This window comes from Canis lupus, chromosome 1 (genome assembly GCF_011100685.1).
Source record: "Canis lupus familiaris isolate Mischka breed German Shepherd chromosome 1, alternate assembly UU_Cfam_GSD_1.0, whole genome shotgun sequence".
Taxonomy (NCBI): domain Eukaryota; kingdom Metazoa; phylum Chordata; class Mammalia; order Carnivora; family Canidae; genus Canis; species Canis lupus.
Window position 1 is genome coordinate 37,341,558 of NC_049222.1, and position 14,743 is coordinate 37,356,300.

Below are 14,743 nucleotides of genomic sequence, written 5' to 3' on the forward strand. Positions count from 1 at the left end.
AGGTCTCCAGGATCACGCCCTGGCGTAAACCACTGAGACACCCAGGTTGCCATGGATTTCTAGTAATTTTCTTAGAATTCTGAATGAAGCACAGGAAAAAATTAGGAAAACAGGGCCATGTTTTGGCTATACCATGAGATACCAAATCATGTCATTTAAAAGTACACTACCTCCTAAGTACATTAACTTCCTAAGCACTCTATTTTTTCCTCGAATGAGGCTGGGTTCATTCCTTTTCCCTGCTATCTAGGGCAAATGAGAGAATGAGGAAGAACCCCTCTTTAAGTAAATCTCTAATTTAACCAGAGCTCTATTTGTAGTGGACAGAAATACTATCAAAGATGATGGATAGGGAACTGAAATTCTAAGACGTTACTTTCTGCCACAGTGGACCTACGGCCAGCCACGTTTGAAAAAGCATTTTTGTGTTCCTCCCACAGACAGTGTAGATGGTAAAGCTGAGGATTTCAGGCAGTGTTCTTACAGATAGAAACAGTAGTTTCTATACTTACTGTGCCAGCCTTGCTCTGATTTTGATGCTCTCACTGCCAAACGCTGATTTCTATTACACTGCTCTATGTTTCCGCATGTTTTTAACCTACTTTACCTTCACAGGGATGTCTTCTTCCTGGCTGGCTTTCTCTGAGGTGAAGACATATGAGATTTCTTTGTGAGATGTGGTCTGGCGGCAGATGGCACACTTAATGGAACTTCTGTGAGACCCCACGCTGTACTGTTCAATTATAATTGAAATGCACTCATTACAGAAACAGTGTCCACAGGTCAGTACTGCCCACTGAAAAAGAAAATACACAGAACATATCTTAGGGAGATGCTATCAAAGATGCATTTTAATTTATAAATACGTTAAAAGGAGGAGAAGGGAATCCTAATTTCACTTCCTAAATGTTTTATGACATTAACATTCTAAGTCATAAAAGCTAAGTTGTATTTTAACTACTTGTACTTTGACTACTTTTGAATTACTTTAGTTCAACCAGAGTACACTTTCATAGTCTTTAGTTCTACTCACTCTTAATTGTGAGCATTAACAGTCAGCCACCATTATTTTGTAAGAAGTTGTTTTCATTTCAGTATTTAGGAAAAATGCAAATGACTCTTTTAGCATGCAACTGCAGATATTATAGAGGGACTGAGAACAACATTAATTTGGAGATAATATCCTCAATATATTCTATATAACTCATTGAGTGGATTTACATTTGCACATGCTACAGTATTTATTGATAGAATGTAAGATGGGCTGATATCTCAGATTTATTTTAAAAGTGGTTCTGAATACATTAAAAAACCTACATAAATTAATAAAAAGACATTTTCGAAAACTCTGTTGTTCTACTTCAAGAAAAGTACAATAGTTCTGACTCTTGGAGTATACCATGGAGACTCCCTCTTTTTGGCAATGAGGGATATAGAAGAGTACTGGTTTTAGGTGAGGTGTCAGTTCTAAAAGCTATGGCATCTTATGTAAATTATTTAACTTTTTTCAACTGGTAAACAACAACAAAAACTGAAGTATTATGAGTGACTAGATTCCTAAGCACTAAGCTGTGTTTTTCTAGATTTGGGCATATATGAACATGCATGGAAAGAAGCTGCTTAGCTGGGCCCACACGAGATACTTTGCAGGATAAACTAAAAAGCCCCTCAGAAGGGAACTCACACTAAGGGAAGAGTAGAATAAGGTATATGAACTTGATTTGAAAACAGTTTTTGAGAAGGGGGAGGGGCTGTTTAGGGTTCATGCTGCTGTCTAGCTGCACATCTGCTCTCAAGGACTTGTGGCAATCCTTGGGAGTAAAATTAAAGAGCTGTTTCACTACCAATTTTTTTTTTTTTTTAAGATTTATCTATTTATTTGAGAGAGACAGAGAGAATATGTGTACACATGCAGAGGGGAGGGGCAGAGGGAGAGGGAGAAGGGCAGAGTCCCAAGCAGATTCTGCACCAAGTTCAATTCCATGACCCCGAGATCACAACCTGAGCTGATACCAAGAGTCAGCCAGTCGCTTAACCAACTGAGCCACCAGGAGGCCCTTGCTGGCATTTTTATAAACACGGCATCATTTTTCTGTACCCTGTGTACCTTTTGTGCCAGTGAGAATGAAACAGAAGGGCACTTCCTCTATTTGAGAAAACTTTTGTGGCTCATGAGAGCTCAGAATGGAAAAGCTGAATAAGACAAGTCCATCTATACCTGCAATTCAGGAGAAATCAGACACCTGCTGTCAGGGCCTCAGAAATGACTGGAAGCTGACTGAAGTAGCTCAAACAGAAGACAAGTGGCAATGTCTCCAAAGGTGTTAGTCAGTATACGAGTTATCTCTGACTGATTTCTCTAAATTAGGATGGGAAGAAGAGAACTGGGAAGCTAAAGGATCTAGAGTTCCTACAGACTGTGGTGAGGAACAGAATTAAAAAAGTAAAGTATTGTTACTCTTGTTGTAATCCAGTATGTTCTCTTAACTGAAGGAAATATGGGTCATACTATAATATGGGAATACTAAAATTAAATGAAATAATATACATGAAAGAACTTTAAAACCTGGAAATGTTTAAGACATAAATTAAAATTTCTAATTCATCCAGTTGCATGAGTTTCATTGAAACTAAAAGTAAAAAAGACAGTGCTTACCTCATGATCTTTTCCATTTTTATCACTTTTATCACATTTTTACCAGTGACTTTTCTCAGAAATCACTAGCATCTGTACATTACTATTCTGCTTGGTTTCCAAAGTAATATCGAGGCATTTAAGATTCATTACCAATAAAATATCATTTAAAATCTCATGGTCTCCATAAATTGTAGAAACTAAAAGGTATTTTCTTTCTGATTACTACTGGTCAGAAGGTGGAGCTCATACATTTAACTCTCTACTCTTGGTTCCATAGAAAAAAAACAGCCAAGAACACTTTTACAGACTTCAAATTTTGAGGAGCAATTAATATTCTGATATTGTATATATTGACTTATACAAAGTAGAGATTCAAAATCAAAATCAGGGATCCCTGGGTGGCGCAGCGGTTTGGCGCCTGCCTTTGGCCCAGGGCGCCATCCTGGAGACCCGGGATCAAGTCCCACATCGGGCTCCTGGTGCATGGAGCCTACTTCTCCCTCTGCCTATGTCTCTGCCTCTCTCTCTCTCTCTGTGACTATCATAAATAAAAAAAAAACAAAAAAACAAAAAACCAAAAAAAAAAACAAAACAAAAACCAAAAAAAAAAAAAACAAAATCAAAATCACAGTTGGTAGGATAAAAGAATCTCTTTGAGGAGAATATGGTGCCAAAGTTTATAGAAATTTGTACACTGGGGCACCTGGGTGTCTCAGTTAAGTGTCTGCCTTCAGCTCAGGTCATGATCCTAGGGTCCTGGGATCAAGTTCCACATTGGGCTCCCTGCTGGGTGGTAGCCCTCTTCTCACCTTGCCCCTGCTTGTGTGCATGCTCTCTTTATGCTCTCCCTCTCTCATAAATAAATAAAATCTTAAACAACAAAAAAAGAAATTTGTATGCCAATATTCAAAAAGAAGTATTTATTCTTTATTATAATGGCCTTGTAAAAATAACAACTAAATTCCCCTAGGACAGATATTATTTGTATTTTAAAGCCTGATATTATTAAATATTAATAATTCCAAGTAAAAGCTATGTTGCCATACCTTTGTAATACCTTAAATAAATGTATGCTCTATTATATTTTCGTATAATTACTAATAAACAGGTTTATTTATTTAGACTTGATCTTGTGACTAGAAACAATATGCAAAACTATGCACCTTTAATGAAAAATATGGTGTTATTCTAGAAATATGTTTTCACCTATTACTTAAGGAGGGACACTGCTCAAACATATGTGGTACTCAGCTTGTCATTTAACCTTTGGCCCTATTTTTAAGACAGAGGTAATTTTTGCCTTGTATATAAAATTGTCATGAGGGATGCCTAGGTGGCTTAGCAGTTGAGCATCTGCCTTCAGCTCAGGGCATGATCCCAGGGCCTCGGATCGAGTCCTGCATTGGGCTCCTCGCAGGGAGCCTGCTTCTCCCTCTGCCTATGTTTCTGCCTCTCTTTCTCTCTGTGTCTCTCATTAACAAATAAAGAAATCTTAAAAAAAAAAAAAAAAAAAACGGTCATAAGAGAAAAAGTGAGTTATTGTAGGTAAATGCCTTTGAAAAGTGTAAAGCGTCTTCTAAATACATATGATACTTATTATTATTTCACCTGTTTTCCCAGCTGCCGAGCACAGATTGGACAAGGTTCTGGATTAATCCCTCCTGATGTTTTATCTTGAGACTGTTCAAAAATATAATTAAAAAAGATTAGTTGCATTTTAAAATCTGATATGCACTTTATAACTCATCTATAAAAGTAAATGCTGGCAATTGCTAGTTAAATAACCTGATAATTAAGGTGATTTAGTAATGTATTACTTAATATTCCTGGGATTTACAAATAACATTCAAGGAACAAATAAAAAATGGAAATAATTGTCATTAGAGTTTATTAAAGTTACTATATTACTAATTTTTGTGACTAAGGCAAAATGAAAGGCAAATTATAACAGATAAATTCTCAAAATTTTACTTTTAAGCTAGATTTTGTATATGTATTATTTAAAAAAATGCAATTTGGAATTCTGAAATAAAGGCCCCTTAAATACTATACAGACAATATTTATTCTGTACATCCACCGGACATGTGATCACAGACTTGGGAAGAGGCATTTATTTACATATCTCCTTACTAATATGGGTTTCTTCTCATTTTGTATTCTCATTAAGGCAAAGCACATAACTAGAGAGCAGAAATATCTGATTTGAGACCTATTTTGCCTGGAAATTATATTGATATATAACAGTTCTCTTCAAAATCTCTTTAAAACTATTTCAAAAATTTTTAGTTCAAAGTCATGGGCAGGTTTTAATATTAATACTGAGGAAAACATAAAGAAAAGTAAATTAGACTCATTGATCATTGAAGTTTAAAGTCTGTGGTTTCATCAACCAAATATTTTTAAAAAATTGGTTTTGATTATCTTTTGACTTTTGTTAAGTAGTAAAAAAAAAAAAGGTAAATTGTGCGTAGATTCAGTAACTCTATAGGCTCAAAACAATTCCATTAATGAAAACATAACGATTTTTTTTTTATTGAATTTTTTCTTCTATTACTGATTTCTGTTTCAGATAATATATAAAAAACCACCTAAAATCTTAGTGGCTCAAACAAACATGAGTTTCTTGTGATTCTACAGGTCACCTGAGTGATCTGGGTGTGGACTGAGTCCTGAGGGGCTGGATGGTCCATTATGGCCTCATGTTGATATCTAGCAGCTGGGAGACTAGCTGGTCTGAAGAAAGGGCTAAGCTGAGATTTCTGCTCCTGAAGAAAGGTAATCTGGGCTGCTTCACAAAGACTCAAAGTTCCAAAGAGCAATAAGATTGTTTTCACAATCTTATCCAATGTACATGTACTTTTCACATCTCCGTGCTTATGTCACAGGCCAAAACCAGGTCATATGATAAAATAGATGGGAGATCATCCATGGGGATGCATACAACATGAGGCATTAGGCAGCATTTTTGTAAGCTATTTTTCATAATTTACAACATCTCTTTTTAAAAAATGTACTTAGAGCAAGAATTACTATTTTTCCATAAAGGGCCTAGTTGTAAATACTGCAGGCTTTGTGGCCATATAGTTTCTGTTGCAACTACTCAACTCCGCCATTGTAGCATGAAAGCAGCCATAAACAATATGTAAGGAATTGAGTCCAACAAAACTTTACTATAAATACAAAACAGGTAGTGAGCTGGATTTGGCCCATGTATAGTACTTTGCAGATCCCTGATTTAAAGTTATAAATTTCTTCTAAGTGCATCTTACCTGCACATTGTCATATGTTCAGTTCAGGACATTACCTAATTGTGATTTCTTTAACTCACAAGTTATTTAGGAGTGTGTTAATTTCTGAATATTTGGAGATTCATCTGGCTATCTTTCCTATTCATTCCTAGTTTATTTTTTTTTTATTTTTATTTTATTTTTTTTTCATTCCTAGTTTAATTCTTCTTTTGTCAGGAAACATAATCTTGTAGAATTTCAATCCTTTAAACATTTTAAGAGTTGCTCTTTGAATCAGCACAAGGTCTATTTTCGTAAATGTTCCATGTACCGTTAAGAAAAGTATATTTTGGGATGCCTGGGTGGCTCAGCAGTTGAGTGTCTTAGGGCGTGATCCCAGGATCTGGGATTGAGTCCCACATAAGGCTCATTTTGGGGAGCCTGCTTCTCCCTCTGCCTTTGTCTCTGTGTCTCTCGTGAGTAAATAAATAAAATCTTTAAAAAAAAAAGTGCATTTTGTAGCTGCTTTGTCGATTAGGTCATGGTTGTTTAATGTTCAAATGTTAGCTATCTTTACTGATTTTTTCTATCCATTTGGCTGACATAGGAAAGAATCTTGTGATAGCTTGTATCGGCTTATTACCTTCTTCCTCTGTGTTAGGTATTTCAGTTCTGTGTGTGTTTTATATCCTATACATTGGCACTGCTGCTTTGCACAATCAGTATTTTCTATTTACTGTATACTTAGGCTTTCTTTTGCCCTGCATTCCTCCTTCCTGCACGTCCATCTTTCAATCTGGGATAATTTCCCTTCGATTCAAAGAACCTCCTTTAATATTTGTTATAGAGTGAATCTATTGGGAAGGAATTCTTTAAGTTTTTGTTTATCTAAAAACATCTTAATTTCATTTTTCAAAACAGCATTCTAAAGATGCTGTTCCACTGCTACCTGGTTGCACAGCATAAAACCATTAAAACCTGGTAACAGTGGAATGTCATCTTTAAAATGCTAAAAGCAAACAGTTTCTCTGTGTAGTCAACAAGGAGAAGGCAGAGTCACCAGTTTTATGGTGCTCCTTTGAAAGTATTATGTCTTTTTTGTCCCAATTCTAATTGCTTAACACTTTTTTTCATGATTTTTGGTTTCTCACAGTTTGATTATGATATTTGTAGGTGTTTTTTAAAAAAATATTTTTATTTTGTTTGGATTCTTTGAGCTTGTTGAATCTATAAGGTATTATTTTGTTGTCTTTCATCAGTTTGGGGAAACTCTCAGCCATTATCTATTCAGGTTGCTCTGGTACCATTTACCTCTTGTTCTCCTGGAACTTAAATGACATGTATGCCAATCATATGGCTGTGTCCCACATCTTTTTCACTATATCCTGTTCTTTATTTTTATTTATGTTTTTTCAAACTCAATATTTTTGGTTGAATTACACCTGAATTCCCTACTTCTGGGTCTAGTCACCATCCAATGAGTTTTTAATCTCAGATATTGGATTTTGCCTTTCCAAAATGTCCATTTGATTCTACTGTATACATTCTAGTTCATTTTATCTATGCTGTCCAGAATTTCCCCTTTCATGTATGAATCATAATTAAAGTCCTTTCCTGCTATGTCCACAATATGGATTATATGTAGATCTGCTTTGATTGTCCATCTTTCCCCTTTTAATTACTGGTCACATTTTCCTGCCTTTCATGTTTCTTGTAATTTCCTATTGTACGCTACACTTCCTAGTTCATTTACACAACAAACTGCACGGACAAAATTAAATGTTATTTTTCTCCACAGAGGATTGCCCCTACCTCAGTAGGCAGTTAGGTTGATGTGTGAGTGGCTGATTATCTCAATTCAGTAAAAAAACTGAGCTAGTTTTGGGGATGGGTTGTAAGGTATGTTCAAAATCAAGCCACCATGTTTTAAATGTCTCAGGGATAAGACCTGTTATGTGTTTATTGTTGGTACCTTGCTCCCTTGGGGAGGAACTATTTCTTAAGTGCTGTGAAACTGAGATTTCACTGTATTTCTAGTTCAGGCCCAGCTGTCATGTAACCTTATCACTCAGCAAATGAGTGAAGTTTGTTGTGTATCTGAAGCTCCTCAAAGTTCCAAAGTGTAACACTAACTCACCTGGCCACCAAAAGTTCTACTGATTTCTCTTTCTCCTATTTGAGTCCCTCTGCAATACTGACCTTAATCTCAGCCTGTATCCAGATACCGCAAATGTTTTCAGGCAAGACAATAGCCAGCAATCTCAGCTCACCTAGAAAGAGCTCTTCCTTCCCTGGAATGTCATTTCACCTCAACCTTTTTGCTTCCACAAGTCTCCACTGTCTTCAAAAATAAGATGTTAATAAGGTAATGGCCAGACATCACTGCTATTCTCATATGAGAAGTAGCAGTCCCCAAACAAAGATCTTGTGTGGTTGCTTAGTATTCAGAAAATTTCTTCTGAAGAACCCATTTTTTTAATTGAGATCTAAATGACACATCACAGATTAATTTCAGGTATATAACATAGTGATTCAATATTTATTTATTGGAGATCTCCCTTATGCTTTGAAATTTTACTAGAAATTTACCAGTTTTTTGTTACTTGATCAACAATATAAAATGTTCACCTTTAAATTTCCTCAGAACTCTTGAATGTATGCCATTCTGCTTTAAATAATTAATTTATATTTTATTTCCCAAGTTGGTTGAATCACTAACAACTTATTAAATCACAATTTGATTAGTGTCTATGATCTGTCAACATCAAATTACATTAAGTTGCTTGAGGCTAAGGACCAAGTCTGTCTCAAACTCCTATTATAATACCTATACATCATAGGTGCTTACTTTTGTATCTGGTGATTGCCAGAAAATAGAAAAATTTGCTTAGTTTATTATTTTTATTTAATTAAACATAGTCACATGAAATTGGGATTATACTCCATTTATAATTCTATTTTATTTTTTTCTCTCAGCTTTCTAACATGAGCATTCTTATCTCATTTATTTTCTGAAAACACCATTTACAATATTTATATCATAACCTCATTGACTTTATATGTAAATAATCCATGACTTTATATGGAAATACAGTACTTTTCGTTGGACACTTGGTCTTCTAGTTTTTACTATCATAAATAACACTGCAATAACTATCTTTATGTTTAATTCACTTCCCAAATTTCTGTATCTTTAGAGTATTCAGGAAAAGTTCTAAGAACTACTGTGTTAAAGGATATGAATTCTCTAAAATTGTTAATACATGTTAAAGTATTTTGAAGAAAGGGCTATATAAATTTATATTTCCATTGGTAATACACAAAATATCCATTCACTGTCCTTTTACCACTGTGGAGTGTTGTTTTAAAAATCTCTGCCTACTTGTTGGCAGGAAATGGTATCAGCTTAATTTGATTTTTCCTTCATAATGTTTTTTTCTTATATTATTAACTGAATTGGATTTTCAAGGCAGAGTATATCCTTAGAATTTTTATTTTTTTAAAAACGATTCAACAAATACAGTATGGGTATCAATTTATATCCTATAACTAACAATTAATTATCTCTTAGTTTTGACTTTCACATTTAAAGTATAGAAAACTAATATTCAAAACTCACATTCAGGAACATCAAGAAATTTTTCCAAATGTTATTTCTCTAATGCTAGCACTTTGTGTGAAACTGACTTTTAAAAGTTTGCCCCATGTAGGGTACCTGGGTGGCTCTGTCAGTTAAGTGTCCTATTATTGATTTTGGCTCAGGTCACCACTTCAGGGCTGTGAGGTGGCAGGGCTCTGTGCTCAGTTTGGAGTTGGCTTGAGATTCTCTCTCCCTCTCTTCCTCACCCCCTCCCCTCCCACACTCACTCATGCTCTCTCTCTCTCAAATAAATCTTTTTTTTTTCCTCTCAAATAAATCTTAAAAATTTTTTCCTCTAATCATTTTCTCCTGCCAGGATAATACTAGCAGTCATCATAGTAATATCAGCAAAAATACGATAATATTAATAGTAAAGGCCTAGAAAGTGCTTAATAAATGAGGAACTGCTCTAGCATTTCATGTATATTAATTTCATACAGTCCTGAAGAGAGTCCTACAACAGAATGTTGTTATTCTCATTTTACAGATGAGGCAAACAGAGGTAAATAACTTGAATAAAAGTCTCATATGTAGAAAATACTGGTGTTAAGATCCAAACCTGATCTGGGTCCCAAAATCTTCTTCTTAACTACCATGTCATTTTACTTATATGAATGTCCAACTTTTCATTTTATCGGCGCTAGGATTTATTGATTCACTTTACTGTATTTTGTATGAGTTTTCTTTCTTTCTTTTTTTTTTTGTATGAGTTTTCAGTACCAACTCTAGTCTACTGCCTTCCTTCATTTATCCTATCCAAAAATCTATCTTTCTGATAAGGTACTGCCAAAAGCCATTTATCCCTGCAATAAAATTGAACTATTCATCAATGTCCAATATAATACATTGCTCACAACTCAGAAAATGTGTTTTAAATTACATTAAATAATTAATCATTACATCTTCTGATTTAGTAGCCTTCCAAATATTTAATAGCTCCAAATAACAAATTGAAAAAAAAATTTATGTACGCATTAATGTTGCACATATATGTATATATAGATTATGCAATGCAACCTTTGCCCAGAGGTATATTGTAATACTTTCACTATTCAAGGTTCTGAACAACAGTCTGTTTACATTGTTCTATACTCTAGACTGCACATCCTTTATATAATCTGTGTAACTTATATTTTCTATAGGTTCACCTGTTGTGATTTGTGTAGCTACTATAGACATAACTAGTATTCTAATATAATTAATACAAACAAAAGATTAAAGAAAACCCTGTACCATTAATTATGGGACTAAGAGATTAAATGGAAGGAGTCACTAAAGTTTATTATATACAGCATGGGAAAAAGTAGCATCTTTTAAACACAATACCTTTTCCAAGTTAGTTAGGTAAAGAAGCTGCCCAAGTTTTTTCTGAAGCTGTGAAGTAGCAACGGCTTTATCATTTAGTAGTTTTATACGATTTTGTTCTACCTAAAAAACAAAACAAAACAATTCTTTATTCTCTTATAAAATGGTAAAATTATAATAAACATGTACATTCTTCCTCAGTAATTTGTGTCCTATTTTAAGAAAACCCACTGACATGTGAAAACTCAAATTTGCCAAATGGATACTAGATATTTTAAAAGGAAATACACACACAGAGCTCTATAGAAGACAAAATTCAATACAAAATTCTTTTAAATAGGACATTTCCCTATATACTTTAAGTTGGATAAAAATCCACCCAAATTCTATTTGTTATCATCTTTCAGTAATATATCCATGGGATAAAGAAAAGCTAAATGATCTGCTGCTTTGGTAAGAGTTATTTCATGAAATCTAGGGAAGACTCTTCCTGTACATGCATACTCACACCCACACCCGTATCTCTTTTGCCCAGTAGCAAATAGTAGAATGAAGATTATAAAAATAAAAGAAACTTGATTACACACAAAAAAATTACTGACAATTCATATTTTAAAATTTGAGACAGTGTAAAATGAGTATTTAAAAATTTTTCTAAGGCACAGTTTCTAAGCTTTATTGAAAGAAAAAGATTTAGGGCAGCCTCGGTGGCACAGCGGTTTAGCGCCGACTACAGCCTGGGGTGTGATCCTGGAGACCTGGGATCGAGTCCCACATCGGGCTTCCTGTAGGGGGTCTGCTTCCCCTCTGCCTGTGTCTCTGCCTCTCTGTCTCTATGAACAAATAAACAAAATCTTAAAAAAAAAAAAAGAAAAAGAAAAAGATTTAAAAGATAAAACAGGGGTGCCTGGGTGGCTCAGCTGATTAAGCATCTGGCTTTGATCTCAGCTCAAGTCTTGATCTGGGGGTCATGAGTTCAAGCCCCTGCACTGGGCTCCATGCTGGCCATGGAGCCTACTTAAAACAAAACAAAACAACAACAACAACAAAAAATACACAAGGAATAAATTTATAAAGAGAATTATATTTTAATATGGGAGGAAAAGGTTGGGAGAGTCATTTTTTAATCCTGGGATATAAAGAGGATTTATTAGAAGATAAGTTGTTAATATTTGCTTATCAGTAGCAAAGGAAAAATGCAAAAGAAAAGCAATGCAAAAGAAAATGCAAAAGAAAAGAAATGCAAAAGAAAACTTTTCTGAAAAAAACTAAGGTAAGAAGGACATATGTCTAAAACTGACTAAGACCACCTTTAGATTTTGGCATACAGAAGGTACTCAGAAACACATGAATATGCAATCTGAAGAGAAACAAACAAAACTAAATAGTGAATTCTATGCATGTGTTAGACATTGTTCATCCTTGTCCATTCTGACTTATAAAACCAAACACTTTTATATGGCTAAAACTAAGAGCAGAGACTAAATACATTCTTATGGAAGAGATGACTGTCTTAACTCTTCTAGGGAACTTGGATTTTTGTGACACCTATTGGCTGTGTTTGTGTGATTTATTTGCAAATTACCTCATGTGGTTCAATGATATGAAGAACAGGTGGGTTGGGCTTTGGCTCCCTAGGATGACGTACTCTTAGTCGTTCTGTAGCCATTGCAAGTTCATCAATAGCAGACACGCGATTCCTCAGAGCCATCCAATATTCATGAAGCAACTGGAAAACAGAAAACACAAAGACTGGTAAGCAGAATTAAAACTGGTTAAGACCACCAAAATGTGCCATGATTCAAAGTCTTCAGTGAGCTCTAAGATATATTTTTTTTCATTAAGTGTCTATGATACAAGCAATTTTGGGGCCACTTTTTAGGATGAGGACATATGACTGAATAACCTCTATAGGCCCCTGTAGAATATCGTGCCTTTAGACTCTTAGGAACAGAATACCCAAAGATATTTTGGTGAGACCAAAGATCTTTACAGGTCAATACTAGCCTGGTGGAATCTCTGCTTTCTTAAGAAATATTTTTTATTATAAAACATTTCACATTTTCAAAATAATATGTACATATGGTAATGAGAATACTAAAATAAACAACTGAGTACTTAACATCCAATTTAAGAAAGAGAACACTATAAATGCCTTGGAAACTCTGTTCCTGCTCAACTGCATCCCTCTTTCCTCGCACATTCTTCCTTCAACTCCTACAATGGACTAACCACTATTCTGAATTAGACATTCTGTACTTTTCATTGGAGTTATACTAATCTACACATTCTTAATAATTAGGTTATACAAGTTTCTGAAATTTATAGAAATGTTATCAGTCGGTATAAAATTTTTGATATGCTTTCTTCACTAACACTATACTTTGAGGTAGACCTGACTAATATGTCTAATATTAGCTTATTAATTTGCATTGCTGTACAAGAGTTCAGTCTGCAACGTTATAGAGAAAAAATTCAAAGATCTGAGAAAACTGCATAATAGGCAATCCTCTGAAACATAGTCTGTCATCAAAATAAGCCCAGAGGAAAAGTGCAGGGACAACTGGACACTGTATATAGCACTGTCTTCTTCTAACTGCTTGTTGTAATTAATGTGCGTTTGCATTTAGAATAATAATGTGAGAAGAAAAATAATTATTATGAATCAATGACTTTAACTATAAAATTATTATTCCTCAGTTTATCAAACATATGAAATGATGTTACAGATAGCATATTTTCTCCTCCTGGATAGAAATTTTTATCTTGCTTTAAAAGTCAAGAACTTCAGATTTTAAAAAAGGATATAAATGGAATTATAGTATTATAAATAAAAGTTTTTTCATTTCCTCACCCATCTCACCTGCAAAACAGGATGATGGATAACAACTCCAAATATAAAGAATAATTTAAAATTAATGAATTTTGGAATCTCATTCAAGTACAAAGTTGTGGTATATAAAATTATCAAAATATAAATATAAAGGGTCACTTTCTACTTTATTAACTGCAATGGTTTCCAGCCTTGTAAGCTGAGAAATATTTACTATGTTCTCCAATCTTCAAGATTATTGATGTTTTAAAAAAAAAGGATTATTGATGTTTGAGGACGCCTAGATGGCTCAGTGGTTGAACGTCTGTTTCAGCTCAGGGCGTGATCCCAGAATCTGGGATGAGTCCCACATCGGGCTCCCTGTAGGGAGCCTGCTTCTCCCTTTGCCTATGTCTCTCCCTCTCTCCCTTTCTCTGTGTCTCTCATGAACAAATAAATAAATCTTAAAAAAATAATTGACGTTTGGTTGTTATTCACAGAGCAAAAGCAAAACAAAACACAATGAAAACAAATAAAACTCCAATTTCACAGACCTGCAGTGTAAGATCAAGCTAAGAATAGAATGAAACACTTTTACAGCTAAATAAAAGGCTTCGTATTAATTTCATTTTAATAATGACTTTCTTTTAGTAATTTAATATATGGGAAGTTCCTTATTTACTCAGTATTATTGTATTTATTATTCTTCATTACAATCATTACATTTTAGGGAAACAAATTAGGATACTTCAAGTCTGTAAAACAGATTTTTAAAAACTCTTTGAAAAAAAGCAAAGTCAAGTAGTAATTAAAATTAATATAAAGAAGAAAAAATTTCAATATTGGAAAAAATACAGAAATACTGTACCTTATATTCCTTTTTCCATGCTTCAAAAAGGTCCATTGAAGTACTTCCTTCATCAATGAATTCAACATCAAATCTATGTGATTTTGCAAATGAGAGCAATGCTTTCAGAGACCGCTCTGTTTCACTTATTGCCCACAGACCCCGGCTTGTGGTGGGTATTCGATCATCCACCAATCCTTCTTCATCCTCTATCATCTCCTCAAATATTGCAGTCTGGCCTTTGACTCTGAAAACATAGGAGAACAAAACAAT

At 34.3% G+C, this 14,743-nt stretch overlaps 1 protein-coding gene and 1 long non-coding RNA gene across 5 annotated transcripts in view; one reads left to right on the forward strand and one right to left on the reverse strand.

Moving 5' to 3' along the window:
• The window catches only part of SHPRH (SNF2 histone linker PHD RING helicase), a 94,201-nt gene that overhangs the window by 23,428 nt on the left and 56,030 nt on the right, over window positions 1–14,743 (reverse strand). For all 3 annotated transcript variants that reach the window (XM_038526268.1, XM_038526269.1, XM_038526270.1), the window contains exons 21-25: window positions 14,492–14,717; window positions 12,397–12,540; window positions 10,833–10,934; window positions 4,247–4,318; window positions 608–796 (exon numbers count right to left, since the gene is read on the reverse strand). In XM_038526268.1, coding sequence (XP_038382196.1) covers window positions 608–796; window positions 4,247–4,318; window positions 10,833–10,934; window positions 12,397–12,540; window positions 14,492–14,717 — 733 coding nt within the window. The remainder of the gene's footprint in view (window positions 1–607; window positions 797–4,246; window positions 4,319–10,832; window positions 10,935–12,396; window positions 12,541–14,491; window positions 14,718–14,743) is intronic.
• Window positions 5,285–14,743, forward strand: part of LOC111095616 — a 40,387-nt gene continuing 30,928 nt past the window's right edge. For both annotated transcript variants that reach the window (XR_005353635.1, XR_005353636.1), the window contains exon 1: window positions 5,285–5,414. This is a non-coding gene — a long non-coding RNA (uncharacterized LOC111095616). The remainder of the gene's footprint in view (window positions 5,415–14,743) is intronic.